The sequence below is a fragment of the Notamacropus eugenii genome, chromosome 1, assembly GCF_028372415.1.
Source record: "Notamacropus eugenii isolate mMacEug1 chromosome 1, mMacEug1.pri_v2, whole genome shotgun sequence".
NCBI classification, from domain to species: domain Eukaryota; kingdom Metazoa; phylum Chordata; class Mammalia; order Diprotodontia; family Macropodidae; genus Notamacropus; species Notamacropus eugenii.
This window is the reverse complement of record NC_092872.1, coordinates 694,761,865-694,782,392: the sequence shown is the minus strand read 5'-3', so window position 1 is coordinate 694,782,392 and position 20,528 is coordinate 694,761,865. Positions and strand designations below refer to the sequence as shown.

Sequence of the window (20,528 nt, the reverse complement as noted above, 5' to 3'; positions counted from 1 at the left end):
CACTTAAAGGATTTCCAATAGATTTTATGGCTGCCATTATAGCAACACAATTTTAAGACAGTATTTTTTTTTAAGTCTATATGCTACAAACACAAATTTCCTCAAGAGACACCTCTGCCAGATGTCATAATATTATTCAAGTCTGTCAGTTAAGAACATAAACTAAATGCTGTTTACTAATACAACCCCTTGATGGCATTTCACTGCAAAATCTCATTCTCTTCCCATGTATAGATCCCTTATCTGAACAGGTATTATATATTTTAAATGTCTCAATATTGTCATGGTTATTCAAGATTATACCATTCCTCAACTTTTCCCCAACATTTTAGAATAAATGCTGAAAAACTGAACCAAAAGATGTCAAGTGAAACAAAATGGACCCTGACTAGTTTTTGTTCTGCTAGGAAATCTGGTTAAGTGACTTGCCCAAGGTCACACAGCTAGTAAGTATCAAGTGCCTGAAGCTAGACTGAACTCAGGTCCTCCTGACACCAGAGTCAGTCCTCTATCCATTGCACCACCTACCTAGCCGCCCTATACTTGGGAAATATGGACAACAGTGCACACAAAATGGACCCTAACTGTTAAGCCTGAAGCAGAAAATACTTTCAGCATCCTAAAAAATGCCAACAGGAAGATTTTCATTGCAAAGAGCTTTGAAAACCTCATAAAAATGTTAGGTTTTAATTACTATTATTGTATTCAAAGCAGAGACAGTATTAAGCATCCACAAATGTTAGTCTTCCAATACTACTTGTAAATACAGGTGGCAATTCTGGCTAATGGAACTTGATGAATATGGCTCCTCTACTAACTCCGATGGACCCTAGCTGACAACATTTACCACCTTACCTCTTGTTTAATTGCTAATTTCAGGAATAAATTTTCTGCCCATTAACTCACCAATCTTCCTTCTCCAAACCCCCCACATGCAGAGAAGATGGTTAAAATAGATCAGTCTAGATTTAAAAATTTACAAGCAGTATACTAAAATGTCAAGAGAAAGAAATCAAAATAGCTAAAGATTCCCCCTAGTATTAATCCAGTTCTATGGCATAAAATTTAAATATCCAAATAAAGCCACATCTTATATAGAAATGTAACATACACTTTTGCAATCCAACTTTAAAATACATCTCAGTTTCTGGCTCTAAAATGTTGTCTGCTTCTAGTTGCATAACCAACGAAAGGTATAAATCATCAATGTTCATCCAAACAGGCATTAAGAGGCAAGATAGCTTTTCCCCGAATCATCACTGAAAAGAACCTAATAGAAATGGAATAAATTCTGCCTCATAGATTCCATTTTTCTCCTCACTATTTTTGTTCTGAGGGGACCTAGAGAGAGTAGAAGAGTCTCACAATGTCACCATGCCTTATACCCTAAATAAAATTCATCAGCAAGTATCAAAAAAATTCTCTTATCCGCTCCTATCATCCTGCTTTGAGCTGCCATTCAACAAGATAGCAAATGGAGTAGAATTTGCAGTAGTGTTGGGCAGCTATGCAACACATCAACTAATAAGTCTGCTACTAATGATCACTCATCTTTACACTGGGGGAAAAGACCCCTAAGAAACCACAGCCAAATGGTTAGAGGGCAAACGCTGGATTTTTTTTCATTGCTATTGTTTTATTAAACCTTTTATTAATGTTGTCACTTCTCAATGGTGTTCTTCTCCCTCCAAAAATCCTTCCTTGTAATAAGCTCTTCATAAATCAAAAATCATAGGAGCCAATATGTACCACAGAATCTAGGATACCATTATTAAAATTAATATATGAAGCCTTTAAAAATGAGCTCATACATGTATGTTTTGGATGAGTAGCTAAAATTTCAGTTCAAAATGAACTTTAACATCATTCTTGGAATGTTTTTAAAATGTAAATTGCCATATATAATCCTTAACAGTAGTAAACATGTTGAGAATTATTTCTTTGATTAAAAAAAAAACTAAACTAGCCCCCACATATAAAATCTGCATCACTCAACAAAATCAAATATTTAACTTATTTTCTCCTTATAAACATCAAATTAAACTGCAATCTACTTTTTCTGATTTTCTGCAATTTTATTAGAACTGAAGAGACTTGTAATTTTCAAATCAGAAAAATTTGATTTATCCCTTGAAACAGAAATTCATAAGAAATAGAGGAGATTCATATAATATAGCTTACTAAGAAGATTAGGATCGACTTTAGATCAACATAACCATAAGCCGTAAAAGTTTCATATAACATGATTGATCTAAGGGCAAACATTAATTCCAAACTCCTACAGCAGAGTTATGAAGATGTCCCATATATTTACTGGATGCCATCCTTGTAATGTATTATGTATATGTAACTTAGAGAATTTGAGAGCTGGAAGGAAAGTTAGAGATTCTCTTGTTCACCCCTCCCAAATTTGGTTGGGGAAACTGAGGCCCAGGTCAAGCAACTTGACTAAAATCACCCCAACTGTGAGATAAGATTGGAATACAAGCTTCTTGACTGATTGCAGGGCTTTCCCACTACATCGTAGTTCAGTCCTATTACTGGGCTTTTATTTTTGAAAGTGGTTTCCAGCAACTAGCACCTTTTATTCACACAACAATCCCATAAGAAAGGGAGGGTTGGACTGTCCACATTTTATGGATGGGAAGTAATACATACATCTCGTTTATGTAGTATTCTGGAAAGACTATGGTTCCAGTGAGGTAAAATAAGGTTCTGTTCATGAGACTAATAAGCCAGTGACAAAACAAAATTGATAGTTCCATCCATTTCCAAAATCCTGCACCTTAAGAATATTACTTTACCTTCTCTGCCATACCCAAATACTGCAACATTTCTCCTTTTTGACCTCACCCTAAATGGCAGAGCTTCACAAGTTCTTCATGAGATTAAAAGGACATATACATAGTTTCTGTAGCATGCTCTTTCAACATTAACCTAACTTGTACAAGGTTGTCTTTTCCACATGATGCAGTGTACAAGATTACATCCTCCCACATTAAATAACGTTTCAAGTATATCAGACAAGTGTGTCTTTGTTATTTCCAAAGTTTACAGATAGCATGGTTTAGTAGAAAGAAAACTTGCTTAGGAGTCAGGAGATCTATGTGGAACCCACCTATTATTACTTGTGTGACCTTGGGTATATCATCATACCTCTCTGGACCTCAATTTTTACATCTGTAAAATGGAGTTGGACCACATGATCTCTAAATTTCCTGCCAGCTTTGATAGTTTATGATTCTATGATCAACACTAAATAACCTATTAGGGCCTAGGTCTTGGGTTTCCCCCTCCCCTCTACCTACTTAGCCCTATTACTGCTCATCAGCACCCTCGACAGGACAACTGGAATAGAAACACAAATGAGAGGCCTGAACCCCACTACCGCTGCTTATAGTGATATCATCAGTACATCCTACTCCCCCCTTCTCCCTAATAATAAAGATGGTTTGGCCTTGAGTCCATTTTTAACACGTCCTATTCCTCTGGACTTGCCCCTCTTTGATGCTCTTTCACTTAACTCCATTTTCATGAAGCCAATTAAAAGGTTTGGGGGCACATATGAAGTGGGTGATAGAAGAAATCAAAGCTTCTGGTAGAGAGAGTTTGGAGAAGACGTGTGGATTTAAATGATCAATGCTCAACAATTATTAATACCGGACTGGAGCTGCCAGCAGAGTACAGTAGAAAAAGCACTGCCTTGGAGGAAACCTGAGTTGAAACCCACTTACTAGAAGGGTGACTGTGTGAAGTCACTTCCTTTTCTCTAAGGCTCAGTTTCCTCATCTTTTAAAGCAGAGAGAAATAGCCTAATCCCAATCTCACAAGGTGCTTGTGGAACCTGAGGTTCTAGTTCTATATAAACGTGAATTATTAATACTATACCAAGGCTCAGTAGTCTTTCTCTTCTACACATTTACCACGTGAACAGACTGAGGGCATACATATACTTTCTTCTTCATGGGATGGAAATGACTTCATCATTAAATGGGACATTTGGATTAGAGATGAGTTTTTCAGTTCTAAGTGAAGGCTTCTCTTCCAGTATCACTATTACCTTTCCATTAAGGAGCTCTCAAATCACAAAAAGTAACAAATCTAGTTTCTACTACCTAGCTTAGGAGCTCATGGCTGAACCTACGAATACCTAATGGAATGGTCCTCCAGAAGCCGTCAAAGTATCTCCCAACACACGCATTACAAAAAGGGTCCCTTCCTCTTAAATCCATAGAACCTAACCGGAACATTACCGACTGAAAAGATCAATTCTTTGTTTAGCTTGGCTCCAGTTGTTCCTAATGCCCTTTCCTCACTTGAAAAAGGAAAACTTGTTTATTAGGCAGCGCCTAGGAAACACGGCCGCAAACACGGAGGCAACAGGGAAACCGTCTCCTTGTTAAAACACAAACTAGTCGGTATCTGGTTTCATATTTTCAAAATCTGAATAGGAAGTACGACGGGTTTCACAGCTTCGCACAGTTCCGGGTTGCAGAAGCGTTGGACTACGCTTTCCACTAATAGTCTGGAGGGAAGTGAAATTCAACAGGTATATGTGTGTGTGTGTGTATATATACATATACATACATATATGTATTTTTTTAAAAGTAGTAATAAAGGAGAAATGCCCCGGCCTGGAAATTTAGAAAACCTTAGGGTGAGCCCTTGGTGGGGGTCTGCAGGAGTATGGCGGGAAGCCGGCGGGTGGAGGAGGGGGCAGGAAGGAGCGGGGTTCGGACCCGGGGACACTTACGATTTCCGAGCGCCCGTCCCTGCAGGCATTCTGGAACCTCGCCTGCCTCTCCTCGTGCGGCCGGTCCCTGAAGCCGGTGTATTTAATCTGCGGACAGAAATCCCAAGTCAAACCCGAGAGGCCAGCCCGGGCGCGGGGAGACTGGGCCGGGGCGCCCCCCGGGGCCCCGCGCGGGGAGGTGGGGGAGGGGGGACGGAGCCCGCCCCCGCCGCCGCCGCCCAGGAAGTGGCGGAGACACGAGTTTTGACAAGAGCCCCAAACTTTCCCCCCTCCGGGCCTCTCCTCCCCGAGCCCCGCAGGAGCCGCCTCCAGCCCGGCCCGCGCACGCACCTCGCACTCGCGGCTCAACTTCCTGAAGAACTCCTCGTTCTCGAACTTGCTCTTCTGGTCCGGGACGACCCGCGGCATCTTCTCGCCCCGGGGCGGGCCCGTCGGGGCAAGGGAGAGGACGAGCCTGGCGCCCGCTCGCCCACGGGCTGCCTCTGCCCGAGGTCGGAGCCCGCGATCGGGCTCCCGAGGTCGGCCCCCTGCCCCTGCCCCGGGGCTTCCCTTTGTTTCTCGAGCGCCCCGCCGGCTCCCGCGCGTGGGGATGGGGATGGGGAAGGCTCCGTGGGGTGCCTCAGCAGCCGCCGCCGTGGCCGTTGCCCGCTCCTCGCACTGACTGAGCTCGCGCACCGCCCCCTCGGCTGCCGCCGCCGCCGCCGCGGTGACTTCCTCCCTCCCACCCCCAGCCCCTCCGCGCCCGAGAGCTGGCTCCGCCCCCTCGCCTGTGGCCCCGCCCCCGCCCGGTCCTTTCCTCGGGCTCCCGCGCAAGCCCCGCCTCCTCTGGCTCCCTCTCAGACTCCGCCCACTGCTCTCTCCTCCCTCCTGCCTCCTTCAGGCTCCGCCCATCTCCCCTTCCCTCCCTCTCAGGCCCTGCCCACCGTCCCATTCTCCTCCCCTCCAGGTCGCACTCAAGTCCCGCCCACTTCCCGGGGGGTGGGGGGGTGGAGGAGGGACAACACACTCCTCTTCTTTCCTACCCTCCCCGCGCGGGCTCGCTCTCTCCGACCACCCCCACCTTTCCTCCCTCCCCAGCCCATCCGTATCGCCCACCTTTTCGAGATGTGATGCGCTGGCTTCCCCCAGCCCAGCCCTCTCGGACTCCGACTCCACCTCCTCTCTGCCCCGCCCCGCCCCGCCCCACCCTGCCCACCTGCTCCCAAACTCCTGGCAAACAAGTCACACCATTCATAAGGCTCCAGCCGCCACGCATGCGCTCCTCTGGCGGGTCCGGGCTCCCGCCTCGTGTGCCCGTCGCGGGGATGCCCTCCAGCCCAGCCGAGCAAGGCTCCTCCTGGCCCAAGGAGCCCACGGAGCTGACGCTGCTCGCGGGCTTGAAGGGACAGGGCAGAGGCCTAGCTTTGGGTTGGGGTCGGGAGCAGATGCCCCTCGGGCCCCCTGGCCCACAGCTCTAGGGGACCCATGGGCAGTGTTGTGGGATGCTAGAGCCCAGGACTTGGGCGGGGTGGTGTCCGAAAGCCTGGCTTATCTTGGAGCTGGAAGGGACTTAAGAGGGCCGTAGCTAACCTCCATCCAAAGGACGATACCTGTTTACCACACCCCTGACCAGTAACTGTACAGCCCCTACTGGGACACCTCCAATGATGGGGAACCCCATCCCATTTTGAGCTCACTTGTCGTTAATGTCTGGCAGCTAGGTGGCACAGTGGATAAATTGCTGGGCCTGGAGCCCGAAAGACCTGAATTTATATCTGGCCTTGGCCTTATTAGCTCTGTGACTCTCGATAAGTCATTTTACCCTGCCTCAGTTTCCCCATCTGTAAAATGAGCTGGAGAAGAAAAAGCCAAACCACTCCAGCAAGGGGTGGAGAAGAGTCAGACATGACTAAACAACAACCACCACTCTTCCATTAACTTGTTATGTGGCCTAGGACAATTCACTTCCTCTCACTGGGTCTCAGTTTCCCTATCTGTCAAGTGAAAGGGTTAAGTTCCATGACTCTAAGGTCCCTTTCCCTGCCATAGCACATCCAATTCACTTCTCTTACAATTCAGCACTTGCTGGCTGTGATGAGAACAGATGACTACATGGATCCACGATCTAGTCAGTGTAGGGACTTCTCCCAAGATGCAGAACGTGCACAATACAGCCCATCCCAGCCTTCCTCACTGTCTGAGATGATTCTTGCTGGCATCTTTCCCTAAGTCTTCCAAGCCTGGCTCAGGTTCTTTTAAACATTTCTAGAACACCAGGGCAGCATTCTGGCTCTCCATTTGTTATCCATCACTCTGCAAACACATAATTAACATTAAAAAAAACAAAAGGACTTCACTGATGCTGAGCATTCAACAAACATTTATTAAGCTCCTGTTGTATGCCTGGCACTGGTGGAAATTAAAAGTTTGCATAAAGCAGTGGTATACTGAAGAGAAAGCCAGGAGTTTGGAAGTCCTGGGTTCTAGTCCTTCAAACACATTAATGACTGTGTGACCACCTAGGGAAGTCACTTAACCTCTTTTTTTTTTTTCAGGCAGTTGGGGTTCTTAAGTTACTTGCCCCTGTCAGACTCATTTGAACTCACATTCTCCTGTCTCCAAGGCTGGTGCTCCATTACCTTGTTGCCTCCCCCACTTTTGGGGGTGGCATTTAGGATATGGTAACTTGCCAAGGTTCACACAGTTAGTGTCTGAGGTCAAATCTGAACTCAGGTCCTCCTGACTCCAGAGTTGGTCCCCTAACTTAAGCTCTTAATGTTCTGGGTGACTCTCTAAGTTTATAAATTTCAGAGTAGTCACCAACCTGCCTTGGTGGAAGGAGTTTCATTAGGACAGGAGTGGGGAACTTGTGACCTCAAGGCCCCAGCTTCCCTACCCTTGCCTTAGGAGTTCCCTGTACCAATACATCTTGGGTCTACACTCAATTCTACACTGTGTACGGGAGGAGATTAATAGTTTATATGTTTGATAGTGTTTGCCATCAAGGATGGTGCAGCCTGGTAGGGGGGATATAGCACAAGGATAGGTATAGTTAACTATAACTATATCCTATAACAAGTAAACTAAAGAGAAGGGAAACAAAATCCACTTGGAGGAAGGTACTTAATAAAGGTCGACTAGGAGAAGACTCCTTGGAGGAGATGTCACTTGGATTGAGCTTTAAAGGATAGGTAGGAATTCAGCAGAAGGGGGCAAAGGTGGTCAGCCCAGGCGTTGGGATGCAAAGACAGGGAGTCCTGAGATTGCAGTCTGTTGTGTCAGAGATTCATTTGACTGCAGTACAGAGTGTGATAGGATATCATGTGAGATAAGGCTACAAATGAGAGGTGGGTGGTGTGGTAACTAGAGAATTTCAACTGCTGGCTGCGATTTTCTCTGGGAGTTGCTCACTCATTTTTTCAGTGCTCCAGGGGAGGCCACTCTGTTGCATTCAGCTGCAGAATGTTTGCTGATCTGGTTGGCCAAAGGCTGAGCTTTCTCTCCTGGAGAGGTCTGATCCAAAACCAGAAGTGCTACCTTCATTGTTAGGTTTGGCAGAGGCTGGTCTCCGCACCCAAATGCGCCAATGCTCACTGGGAGTCAGGGGGTAAACTCCGGACTTGAAAGAGGAAACTGCAGCAGATATGACTGGAGAAGGAGCAGATGTAGAGAGGCAAGTGAGGTGGTGGTGGAAATGAAGGTATAAAAAAGTCATGGAATTTATAATAAAGATACAGAAAGCCAGGGTACTTGATCATTTACAAATATTTACCCAAGTGCACACTGTGACAAAGAATGAATATTCTTAGGATCACAGAATCATGGAATGTTGGAATATAAAATGTCAGGAACAAAGAATGTTAAGTGTGGAAGGAGACTTAGAACATAAAATTTTAGAGATAGAGGGAACCTTAGAACATAGAACTTTAGAGGTGAAAGGAACTTTAGAACATAGCTATGATGTCAGATAATCCAGTCTATTCAGTTTACAATGGAAGAAACTGACTCAGAGAGCAAATGACTTGCTCAAGGTCACGAAGCAAGTTTGTTGGTAGATCTGACAACATTTCAAGTTGGGATATCAGTAGCATCACTACCATAGTCAGCTTCCTTTGGTGACCAGAGGGACCAAAGTGCACCTATATTCTATTCAATTCTAGGAATTTTCTTCCTGTTAATATGTGGCCTGCATTGTATTAGGTAGAGGTAGGAAATTTGTGGCCTTGAGGCTATATGTGGCCTTCTTGGTCCTTGGGCATGGCCTTTTGACTGAGTCCAAGTTTTACAGAACAAATGCTCTTTTATTAAGGGAATTTGTTCTGTGAAGTTTGGATTCAGTCAAAGGGCAGCACTTGAGGAGCTAAAAGTCCATATGTGGCCTCAAGGCCAAAGGTTCCCCACCCTTGTATTAGGTTAGAGAGGCGACATAAGATAGAAAAGATGGAGCCTCTTTCCTGTTCCCCACCCTAACCCCAAGGGAGTTTACAGTTTCACTGGGGAGACAGTATATGGACTTTGGAAAATAACTCACATTTCTGCAACTTTGAGGTTATAAAGGTTTTGTTTTCCTTTATTTTTGAAGAGCCCTCATAATGTCACAGGGTGATGCTGACTTTCTAATGAACTAGATTTAAGTGTAGCAGAGTTACACAAAGTCATCACACTCTCTCTTCTAGAGTCATTGAAATCTAGTGTCATGACAAAAGTCTGAACGATTGACAATGGCCCAGGATGCAGTGGATGACCTTGGCATCTTTGATGTCTGACCAAGCTCTGAATGATCCACAGCACCTGCTTTAAGCAACCTTCAAGACCTTTGAAACAAATTGTTCTCATTTGACCATTATGCTGGGGTAAGTCTTCACATACTCTTGTTAGACCCCACCCCCAACTCAGCTAATTTGGTTCAACCTCAGCTTGGTTTAACTTGTTTTAGCCCATCTGACAGATGGTTTTATCTAGGGAGGCCACTGTGGCTTCTTGGAGCCGTAGGTGAGAGTTGTGCCAAGTGGATACTAAAGGTGGATGAGCACCTTTGAGAAGTGCTTGGCAAACTCTCACTTCAGAGCGCTATCCATACATCTCAAGTTATAGAATACTTTCCCCACAACAAGATTGTGAGGAAGGGGGTGCAGATTTATTATTCCCATTTTACACATGAGAAAACTGAGGCAAAGAAGAAAAGTTACTTGCTCATCCTCACCAAACTAATAAGTGCAGGTGCTGGGATGCAAAGTCGGGTCTCCTAACATCAGGGCCATCATCCTTCTTCTACACTACCTGAACAATGGTACAATGAAAATGAAGTGACATTTTTCCCACCTGCTTCCATTTCTCTCTGCAGATCCAAGGTAGACGTTAAGAGAGCTAGGGTAGAGGGTGGGGAGGCTGAGGAATGAGAGAGGAAGTAGGAATTGGAGTAAGAGACTAAAGAGGAAGTGAGAATATGTGCAGCGGGGGAAAAGTATATTTGGGGAAACAGAACCTGAGCCAGGGGGAGGGAACATGGTCATGGGAGAAGCTGCAGAAGGATGTGGGTGTTAAGTGTGGAAGAAAGAGAGGAGAGAAGACTGGAAGGAGATAGAAGCAAAGCTACTGCCCAAGCAGCCTCTGCAGGATTCCTCACCTTCCTCTCCCCTCTCTCAAAGAACAGGACCTCAGAGACTCACCAAGATTTGAGGAATAGTTAAGCTTAGAGCTCTAAGGCCAACCAGGGATATTTCCTAAGTGCTATCAGGGTCTTCTAGAGCTCTGTAAATCAGAGCTTGTATACACCTTTCTTCTCTTGAACGCTCTAAATTTATAGGAAGTGTCCACTTACAGAATCAAAACCTTTCTAGTTGGAAGAGAACTTTAAGATCATCTTCTCTACAGATGAGGAAATTAGGCTTAGCCAGGGGAAGCAACTTTACTACTACTGCTACTAGCTGACATTTCTGTAGTGCCTGAAAGTTTACAAAGTGCTTGACGAATATCTCATTTTATCCACACAACAACACTGGGAGGTAGAGGTGCTTTTATATTCCAATTTTATAGGTGAGGAAACTGAGGCAGACAGCAGTTAAGTGACTTGCCCAGAGTCACACAGTTGGTAAGGGTCTGAGAATTTTTAACTCAGGTCTTCTTGAATCTAGGTCTAGTGTTCTGCACCACCTAGCTACAGAACTAGAATTTGAACTCAGATCATAGGCCTCTTTCTTCTCATGTGACATCCACTATCTCTACTTTTACCCCAGCGTCTGATGAAGATGATGTCCATCTGCTTACCAAGGCTAACTCTTCTACCTGCAAACTCTATCCCATGGTCTCTCATTTTCTCCAAGCAGACTGATCTCACTGTCATACCCACTCTCCTTTTAATCTTCAGTCTTCCTATCTTCTGGATCCTTCCCTGCTGCCTAGAGTTGTGCTCATTGTCTCTCTTTTATCCTTAAAAAACAAAACAAAACCCTTCACTTGATCCCCCTTAGCTATCTTCCTTTATCTTTCATTCTCAGCTAAAGGCCTTGAAAAAGATCTCTAAATGCATTGTCTCCACTTCCTTTTCTCTCACTCTTCTAAATCCTTAGCAAGAAGGAGTCAGGCACACAGTTCACAATTGTGGGGGAAACTAAACTGAGGTTCTGCTCTCTCAGCAATTAAGGTTAAATGACTTGAACAGAGTCACACTGCTCATAAGTATCTGGGGCTGGATTTGAACTCAGGTCCTCCTGACTCCAGGACTGGTGCTCTATCTTATCACCTAGCTGTCCCTGAGATTTTGTTCTCTTTATCAGTGCCCTCAAGAATGTGTTCATCAAAAAAGCTAACCTACCACACCAGAATCAGGGAATCCCCATTTTTACTAGGTTGGTTACATGACCATCTAATTCTTGGGTGGATTTTTGCCTATTAATTCAGAAAATGGATAAACTCACATGAACTCAAGGAAATCACATAAATGGAGTCCACTTTTGTCAGTTGCCAGTGTTGTATGATTTCAATAATGACAGATTGACATGTTTTTCCAAGAGTATTGCATTCAGACTAACCAAAGTGTTTGTGGAGTAGGTGTTGGCACCTGAAATGAGTCTTGAATTAATATAACAATACTGAGAGGGAAGGATGAAGTAGAAATGTGTGTCACCCAGGCAGATGGTTTGTGTTAAAGTTTGGAGAGAGAGAGAGAGAGAGAGAGAGAGAGAGAGAGAGAAAGGCATTTTGGAGTAAGAGTTTGATTAGGAGTTTGAAGAGATGGAGAGGGAGGAAAAAAGAAGGGAGAGGGAGTCATGTTTGGAGAATAAGGAGTAGTTCAGTTTGACTATAATGTAGAAGACATGAAGGGGATGTGACGTGAAAAAAAGGCTGATAGGTAGGTTGGAGCCCAATTGTCAAGGAAAAGCAAAAAACATGAATGACAAGATAAGTAAAACATAGCTCCACAAGGAGTAAATGGCCTATAAGAGCAGGTAGGACAGTTAGAAAAGTACTGTAACACCAGGCAGTGCATGTAAAGCACTAGAAAAGAGATACAAATAAAATATTCTAGAGATGCAAATAAAGTGTTCTAGAAAGGCAGAGGAGAGACCTGTTCCCATAGGGCCAAGGAAACAGTCATTTCTTTAGGTAGAAGGTGTTTTCCACCTCTCTGTATCCTTCCACCATAGGATGCTGGGCCTGGCCTGTTGTAATACTAACAGCCCACATTTCTATAGTCCTCTCAGATTTACAAAGTACCTTCTTAGAATAGCCATGTGAGGTTAGGTGGGCCCAGGGAACAGGTGTTTTGTTTGCTTTGGGGAACCACTTCCTCCAAAGACCTTTTGGTGAGTTTAGCAACTCCCGTATGTACCAGTTTTTAAAAGGGCAACAGAAATCTTGGGAGGGGAATGAGATCCCAGAGAAAGACTGAGTAGGGAGACTAGGAGAAGAGCAAATGGCCAGGCTTCCAGGGAGAGAGGAAGAGAAGACTTGACAAGCAGTGTGAGGGACTCAAGTCCAGGGGCAGAGTCCCTGGAGATGGAGCATAGGAGTGAATAACAATAATAATTATCTCTAGCATTTATATGGTGCTTTAAGGTTTGCAAAGAACTTTATAAATATCTCATCTGATCCTCAGCCACAGCCCCATTGCCATTATCCCAATTTTACGTTTATCCTTATTTTACAGATGAGGAAACTGAGGTGCTCAGGGTCATATAGCTAGTCAATGTCTGAGGTAGAAGTGAAAAGCTAACTAGAGGTCAGAGGGAGAGCCAGGTACCAAACTGGGTAGTGATAGAGCAAAGGAGCAGGAGCCAGAGGCTTGAGAAATATCTGTTTACTTGAGTGTTTGATTTATCCCTCTCTATTGTATTGGAGAGACTAAATCTTAGTCTCCTTAATATCCCCTTAATAAAAGGATTTGTTCTGCGAAGTTTGGATTCAGTCAAAGGGTTACATTTGAGGACCTAGAGGGTCACATGTGGCCTTGAGGTTGCAGGTGCCCCATTCCTGGACTAAAGGATTAATTGAAAATGAGGTTAGTGTTCATAAAGTAGATACATATTGGGGGAAATGTACAGCAGTCCCTTGGGAATGAGGATGGAAAGACCTTAATATCTGATTTTATTCCAGGTTACTGACTGTTACTCTGTTTTATTAAGCACCTTTGCTTTTAATGTGTAGGCCTTCACTTTTCTTCTTGGCCATCTCCAGACCATGGCTTCAGATTTGGTCGTGTCAGCTCTAGTCCTCATCTCTGCCTCTTTTTCCTTGGAAACTTAGATTATGTCCCCCAGAATCCCAATATTATGCTGCCCTGACTCAGGCCTTCACTTGATTTCCCAGCAGTTTCTATATCATCCTGCTGATCCAGAACTCCATTTGGCATTTTTCCCCCCACTAGGATGTAGTTCTTTGAGGGCAAGGAATATATCTTGCTAGCTTTTTCTTTGTATCACTTGTACTTAATAGAGTACCTGACACAAAGGAAGTCCTTAATAAATGTTCTCTTTTTCAGCTTTGTAGTGGATAGAATGCTGAATCTGGAGGCAGGAAGATTCATCTTCATGAGTTCAAACCTTTCCTCAGACACTTACTAGCTGGGTGACCCTGTGCAAGTCACTTCACCCTGTTTGCCTCAGTTTCCTCATCTGTCAAATGAGCTGGAGAAGGAAATGGCAAACCATTCTAGTATCTCTGCCAAGAAAATCCCAAATGGGGTCACAGAGAGCTGGACATAACTGAAAAATGGCTAAACGGCAATAACATAAGCAGTGAGTTTTTTAAATAGTGGGGAAATAGTTCAGAAGACTAGACAAGGAATGACTGACTGGAGTCCAAGCATGGGATTTTGCTGGGCTACCATGGGAAGGGATCCTAAATGATATGAACTCTTTGGAGATGTTGTATCCAGAGGTACTCATTGTATCTGGTGTGTTCATCCTTCATTGCTGAAGAAGACCATGCTATCAGAGAAATGATGACATGACTTGCACTTGACTTTGTTTTGAGGGAGGGAGGGCTGTGCAGGTCACCAGCCTCACTTCTCCTCCAGAGCCCTCTGAATCTAGTTACCAGATTGTATTTAGAAAGATGAGGAAGGAGCATGAGAAAAAAGAGTTATAGAATAGAAGCTGTCTAAAACCATCAGTTGACAGCTGTGAATTCTACAAAATTTCAAGTATGTAGCTCACCTCATGTCTCAGTTATGAGTAATGACCAAAGCAAGTGGCAGGCCAGATTTGGCCCTCATGCTGTAGTCGGTCAACCTCTGCTCTATACCAATACATTCATTGATCCAACCCCTATCCTTTTGGCTAACAATCCACTCAGAAATGCCATGTTAGATAACTTCCTACAGAGTGAGGCAGAGGCATTAGCTAATTATAAGTTTATTGTACATTCCTGCCTCTGGAAAACTAACATGGATGGAGCCACTGATGGACCCTATGGATTTGAAGCAGTATTGATTCTCAAGGAAGAGGAGAAGGGTATTTGTAACATACAGGGGACCAGGCCACTTTCAGGTGACAATACAGCTTAAAGTTTGGGACTCCCACCAGAGAGGGTGCCATCAGACAACATCAGTTTGGTTGTGCTGAACCAATTCTCCCTCCCCTATTTGTCTTTGGATGAGTTGGTGGTAGGATAAACTATGATGGAGTTTTTTCAGAAGTAATAGAAGCCAAGAAATTTGCCAAAGGGTGCCATTTAGTTGAGTCACTGGCCCGGGTTGGAACTGTTCAATGTAATACTCTAGATCTAACAGGAGGCACGAGAAAGTAGCTGCTGCTATCCATGAAGTAACTACATGATGATTTGGGTCATTTCATCCAAGGAGAACTTGGTGCTGGTACACAATAGGTTCTGCTGGCCTAATATAATGGCAAAGGTAAATAGAAAGTGTGAGTCCTGTGTTTGCTAAGTTCAAAAGAATATACTATTAATGTGTACTGCTTATCTGGGGAGTACAAGTTCTCACAAGCCTTTAGAGCTTATGTGGATAGCCTTTTGTATTTTCTGGAAAGAGATAGGAAGAATGTGACGGATATAATAAATACGATGACCATTTCACATAGTTTGTGCAGGAGAAAAAAACCAGGAAGTGAGAACTCACCTACAGGTACTAAGATATTGCTTTTATGTACAGCATCTGTGCCAAGCTCCACTGTGACAAAGGTTGAGATTCTGAGATCAAGCTATTCAAGGAGGTGTTATCTTTGGTAGGAATCTAGAATAGCCTAAGACTGTATCTCATCATCCTCAAGAAAACTTGAATTTTAAAAATCAAAACTTTTTTTAGTAAAATTTTATCTTTAATAAAATTTCTTAATTTTTGATTACATACTACTGAAGATTCTTTGATCTCTGAGGTTTGAACAAAGAGGTCAATGAAGGGTATTACATATAATGGCACTAAGAGTGGCAGCACAGGCTTTATTTTCCATTTATTGGTGTTTGAGTGAGAGGCAAATTTATTTGCTGATCTTTGCTTTGGGGTCTTGGAAGTTGTGGAAAGGCACAGATAGAGACATACAACTAGTACAGCTCTTGGTTGAGAGATCAGTTGAACTAGACTTACTTCTCAGTTTTGTCCTCAGCTCAGAAAAACTTAGAATGAACAAGGGTGTGACTCTTGATTTCACTGGCAGAAACTCCAACCAGGAGATAGAGTACTGATAAGAAATCAGCATCCTAGGAAAACACAAGATAATAGAAGAGTGGAAAGCCACTCCATACCAACTAGCTGAAAGACTGGGCAATCTGCCTATATACAAAACAGCCCTGGAGAACAGCCAGGACCCTGCAAGGACAATACATCAAAACCATAGGGAAGTTAGTCAGACTTCCTGGTGATCAGGAGAATAGGAACAATGGAGGATAGGCAAAGTGGACTCGGGAGGATCTGTTTGCTACTTGCAAATGAATTCTTGGAGCTAGATGGTAGCTCCTTTGGTGAAGACTCAGATTATAATTCAGATGAGGAAACTGTATGTTGGTATCCTCATGGAGTTTAGGTGAACCAGGGATTGTTCTGGCCCAAGGGATTCTCTGGCAAATACCCTGGGAGGGCTGAATCCCAGAATTACCTAGTTGATACTTGAACCATGGAGGCCACAAGGGAATGGATATCATCTCTAGAGGTTGACTCTATGGTGTGGGGGCAATGCTAGGCAGTCTTAGTAAAGTGCAGGAATCAGAAGCCAGATGCCTAGAGGTCATGGAGTGAGTAGGAGGTAAGGCAATGGAGGCAAGGAATAGAGTTGACTTTTTTCTAGAAGTTTCACTGTGAAAGGAAGGAGATAAAGGACTACAGATTAATGGAATGGCAGGGTCAAATAAAGTTGTTGTTGTTTTTAAGGCCAGGGGAGATCTGGGAATGTTTATAGACTGAAGGATTTAAGTCCCCACTCCCACCCCTGGGTTGAGGGTACAGCTGCTGCTACTTCTCTACCATTGTACAATTAGACCTGGAAAGGGTGCCTCAAGATACTGTGTCACCAGCTGAGAGCCAGGTCTCAGTGAATGCCAGAAGATGGAAGGAAAGAGAAAGAAAAAATTTTAAGATGAAAGCAAATTTGTTAACTATGGAGCAGGTATTCCAGAGAGCACAGTGGAATGGGTTGATGGGTCTTGAATGGTACATTGGCAGACAGGTTGGGGTTGTATTGAAGGGAATGAGAACAAGGGAAAAAGGGGAATAGGGTTTGTACAATGATATCCAGGGATACAGAATCATTGGGAGGGTGAGAATATGCTAACCTTTGAGGAATGAGTTCTGGAAGATTATCAGTGGCTGGAGTTGTTTGTCCTTCATTGTAGAAGAGGATCATAGCATCAGGAAGGGGATGCCATGACTTGCAAGTGAATTATATGTGAGGCAGAGCTGTGCAAAGTCACCACAGTCACTCTCTCCTCCTGAGCCATCTGGGTCCAGTGGCAAGGGAAGACCATTGGAGGAAGGCAGGTAATTTGACTGTTTAGGCCCTTGCCTCAAACATCGAACTTGGGAGGAGCTAAAGTCCTTGACCCTTTAATCCCAGGGATGACATGGTCTGTTTTGCCTAGTCATTTTCCACTCTACGGCTGAGCCCATTCCTTCTCCTTGCTTTCTGCCTCTTTCTCTGAGAACTGTAACCAAGTCAATACTTCCATTTTCCTCTTAAAAATGCATGTCATTGATTGTCCTATTCCACTCACCATCTTTGTGCCTTCCCAGGCCATGACTTCCTTCCTGGTCATCATGTCACCATATTTGTTGTCTCCAGCATTAGAATGAGCTCATTGAGGATAGGGACTGTCTTGCCTTTTGCATTAGCAGAGTGTTTAGCACATAGCAAGCACTTAGTAAATGCCTTCCATCTCTTAGACTGCTTTTCACTTTTGGTACATTCATTCATTTTCATGGAAAAATCCAGATGAGAAAGAATGAATAATAAAAGGATCAAGCTCTGGTGGGAAACCACTCAAGTAGAGATGTTGACCTTGGCAAAAAAGGGGCATCTCTTCCATAAAGAGTGGAGGAAAGAAGGAAAGAAGCAAAGAAGTGAGCAAGGGGGAGAATGATAAGGTTTAGATTTGGAAGGGACCCTAATAACCACGTAATCCAGTCCTCACATCTTATAGAGGAAGATACTAGGGCACAGACAGATAAAGGGACTTGTCCAAAGTCACATAGGCAGTAAATACCAAGGGTGGGGTCTGAAGCCAGGTCCTTTTTTCCTTCCAGTTCAGTGTTCTTCCCCTATCCCACACTGCCTCGGATTTACCTTTAACTCATCATCCTCATAAACAGGCCAACCAGAACTGTTTGTTCAATCTGGTCTTTGCTGCTGAGGGCTAGCGGTTCTGGCGGCCCCTGATGTCTGAGGGCAGGGAAAGCCACAGGAGAAGAGGAGCCTGAGCTGCAGGGTAAGCTCCCTGCCCTCTGCTTCTTCCCTAGAGTTGGAAAGAAAGAGAGTCTTCATCATGGTGGCCTAGTAGAAAGTCACCACCCTCCTCTGCCCACTGACCTGCAGGCTGAGGGAGAATGAGGAAAAGCATTTTGTTCAGGATCCTCACGTAGGTGTGGTCACCACACCAGGGCCCTTCTCTTGCTGGCTTTCTAAGTCAATATTTTCCCTTTGGTCACTGAGGAAATATTATAAATGTTGAAATGAAACGACAACTCAAACCAAAAATAAGATTCATTTGGGGAAACTGGTGTGTGTCTAGCCCTGATATTGCATGTTACCTTGAGTCCTTGCCCTTGGTTTTATTTTTTAAGACTAAAACTAGGGCCACAGTGGAGGGTGGCTATGGCATCTGCCCTGAGAAGGAGGCTCCAAAAACCTTTGTGCTGCAGGGAAATCTTACTCTACAACCTTCCCTTCCCCCCAAACCCAGCCGAAGAAAATAAATAGAGCAACTCGTTTCTCTTAAAATACATTTCTTCAATGTTAGGATCAATAAACCAGTTTACTTAAAAGGATCCAGATGATTTCATCCTTGTAATTACAAGTTTGACTTTTTCAAATCTTCCCCAGACTCCAAAGAGGCTTCTTTGTCAAGCTCTGAGATTGTACTTTGTCTATGTCTGGTCCAAAGGGGAAGGAGGCGGCAATGTGGCTGTGGTGGGGTGGACTGAGCTCTGGCCTGGGAGGCAGCAGGCCTGGGTTCTAGTGTTGGTTTAGCAACTTCTGTGCAATATGCCTGTGACCCTAATCTCACCCTTTGTAAAATGGGGGAGGTCAAGAATACAAGTGGATAGAGAGCTGGACTTGCAGTCAGGAAGAAAGCACTTAGTAGCTGCGTGACCCTGCAAAAGTCATCTAACTTCTCTTTGTCTCAGTTTCCTCATCTGTAAATAGGGATGCTAATCATGGCACCTATGGGGAACTAGGTGGGTTTGGAGTCAGAAAGGCCTAAGTTCAAATCCGGGCTCAGATACTAACGAGCTGTACAACCCTGGGGCATGTCACTTAACCTTCATTTGCCTCAGTTTCCTCATCTGTAAAATGGGGATAATACTTCTCTGCCAGGGTTTTTATGAGGAACAAATGATGTAATAACTGCATGGAGCCTGGCATACAGAAGGTGCTATATAAATGTTAGCTCTTCTTCTTTGTTGTTATTAGTAGCATTATCTGTTCCACAGGGTTGTTATGAGGATCAAATAAGATAACCTTTGTAAAGGAAAAAGCCATTTAGGAAAGGCCTAAAAAGAAAAGCCGTAGATAAATGTTAGTTTCATACTCTAAATTCCCTATCCCCCATACCATTTCTTGTCCAATGTTAGGTGACTCTGTAGAACCAGTGAATTGTGCTATGTTTTTCCCCTGCTCCCACTAGGCAGCATCAGCTGGTGCCCTTGTGGTTTTTATTGATAAAATTGAGCCTTGAGGTAGGGAGGGAAGGACCTGTCCGTGCCAGCCTTCCCCCAGTGTGGGAACTACTTCTTTTGAGAAGAAAAGTGTCCCAGTCGATATCTTCGGTTGACCAGCAGCTGACTTCCCTGGAACATTTCACCCATTAATTCTGCTTAATCTTTTCACAGATACCTCACTGTAAGTCCTCCTTTCAGCAGGCCTTATTCCTTCTTTTTCAGAGCTACTCTTGTTCATGTACTTTCAGTTTTCAATCATGTCTGACTCTTTCTGACCCTGTGGACCATAGTATAGTAATACTGTTCATGGGGATTTCTTGGCAAAGATACTGAAGTGGTTTGCCAGTTCCTTCTCCGGTGGATTAAGGCAAAAAGATGTTAAGTGACTTGCCCAGGGTCACATAACTAGTGTTTGTTTGAGGTTGAATTTGAACTCAGGTCCAGCACTCTAACCACTGAGCCACCTGAATGCCTCCATTCTTGTTCATGCCCTCCCATAAATCTTCCATAGAGGGTCTACTCTATGTGCTTCACATAGTGCCTAGAATATGGTAAGTGCTTAGTAAATGCTTGTTTTCTGTATCCCTCCTTTTTTCCCTCCCTCTTGCCCTCTCTGGATATGACTAGTACCAGAGGAGAAGGCTGTCCATCTGTTAGCTCTCTCTCACTATATGACTGGCCCCACTTAAAAATCAGTTGAAAAAAGCTTTAGTCTGGAAGAATTATTAATCTTTTAAGGAAACAGTTTTCTGGAATAAGTTATTTCTTCCTTTGTAACGTGAGAAGTTGGGGTGTGATGTGTTAGAGAGTCCTGGATTTGGAATCAGAGGACCTGGATTTGAATCTTGAAAGGTTAGATTAACTCCCTGATCTAATGTCCTGGTCTTCCTGGCCACAACAGGAACAGACAGAGACTGTGAGAGACTATAGTCATGTTGTATCATAGCTTCAAGACATTAAGCAAGAAGA

General features: G+C 44.0%; 1 protein-coding gene across 18 annotated transcripts in view; it reads right to left on the bottom strand.

Moving 5' to 3' along the window:
* Positions 1–5,515, bottom strand: part of CBFB (core-binding factor subunit beta) — a 90,410-nt gene extending 84,895 nt beyond the window's left edge. For 17 of the 18 annotated variants that reach the window (XR_011972835.1, XR_011972834.1, XR_011972833.1 and 14 more), the window contains exons 1-2: positions 5,084–5,515; positions 4,754–4,840 (exon numbers count right to left, since the gene is read on the bottom strand). Coding sequence is in view for 15 of the 18 variants with exons in the window: in XM_072635977.1 (XP_072492078.1) it covers positions 4,754–4,840; positions 5,084–5,161 (165 nt within the window). In the remaining 3 variants the exon portion in view is untranslated. The remainder of the gene's footprint in view (positions 1–4,753; positions 4,841–5,083) is intronic. The other variant, XM_072635988.1, reaches the window with a different exon arrangement.
* Between the last annotated feature and the right edge of the window lie 15,013 nt (positions 5,516–20,528).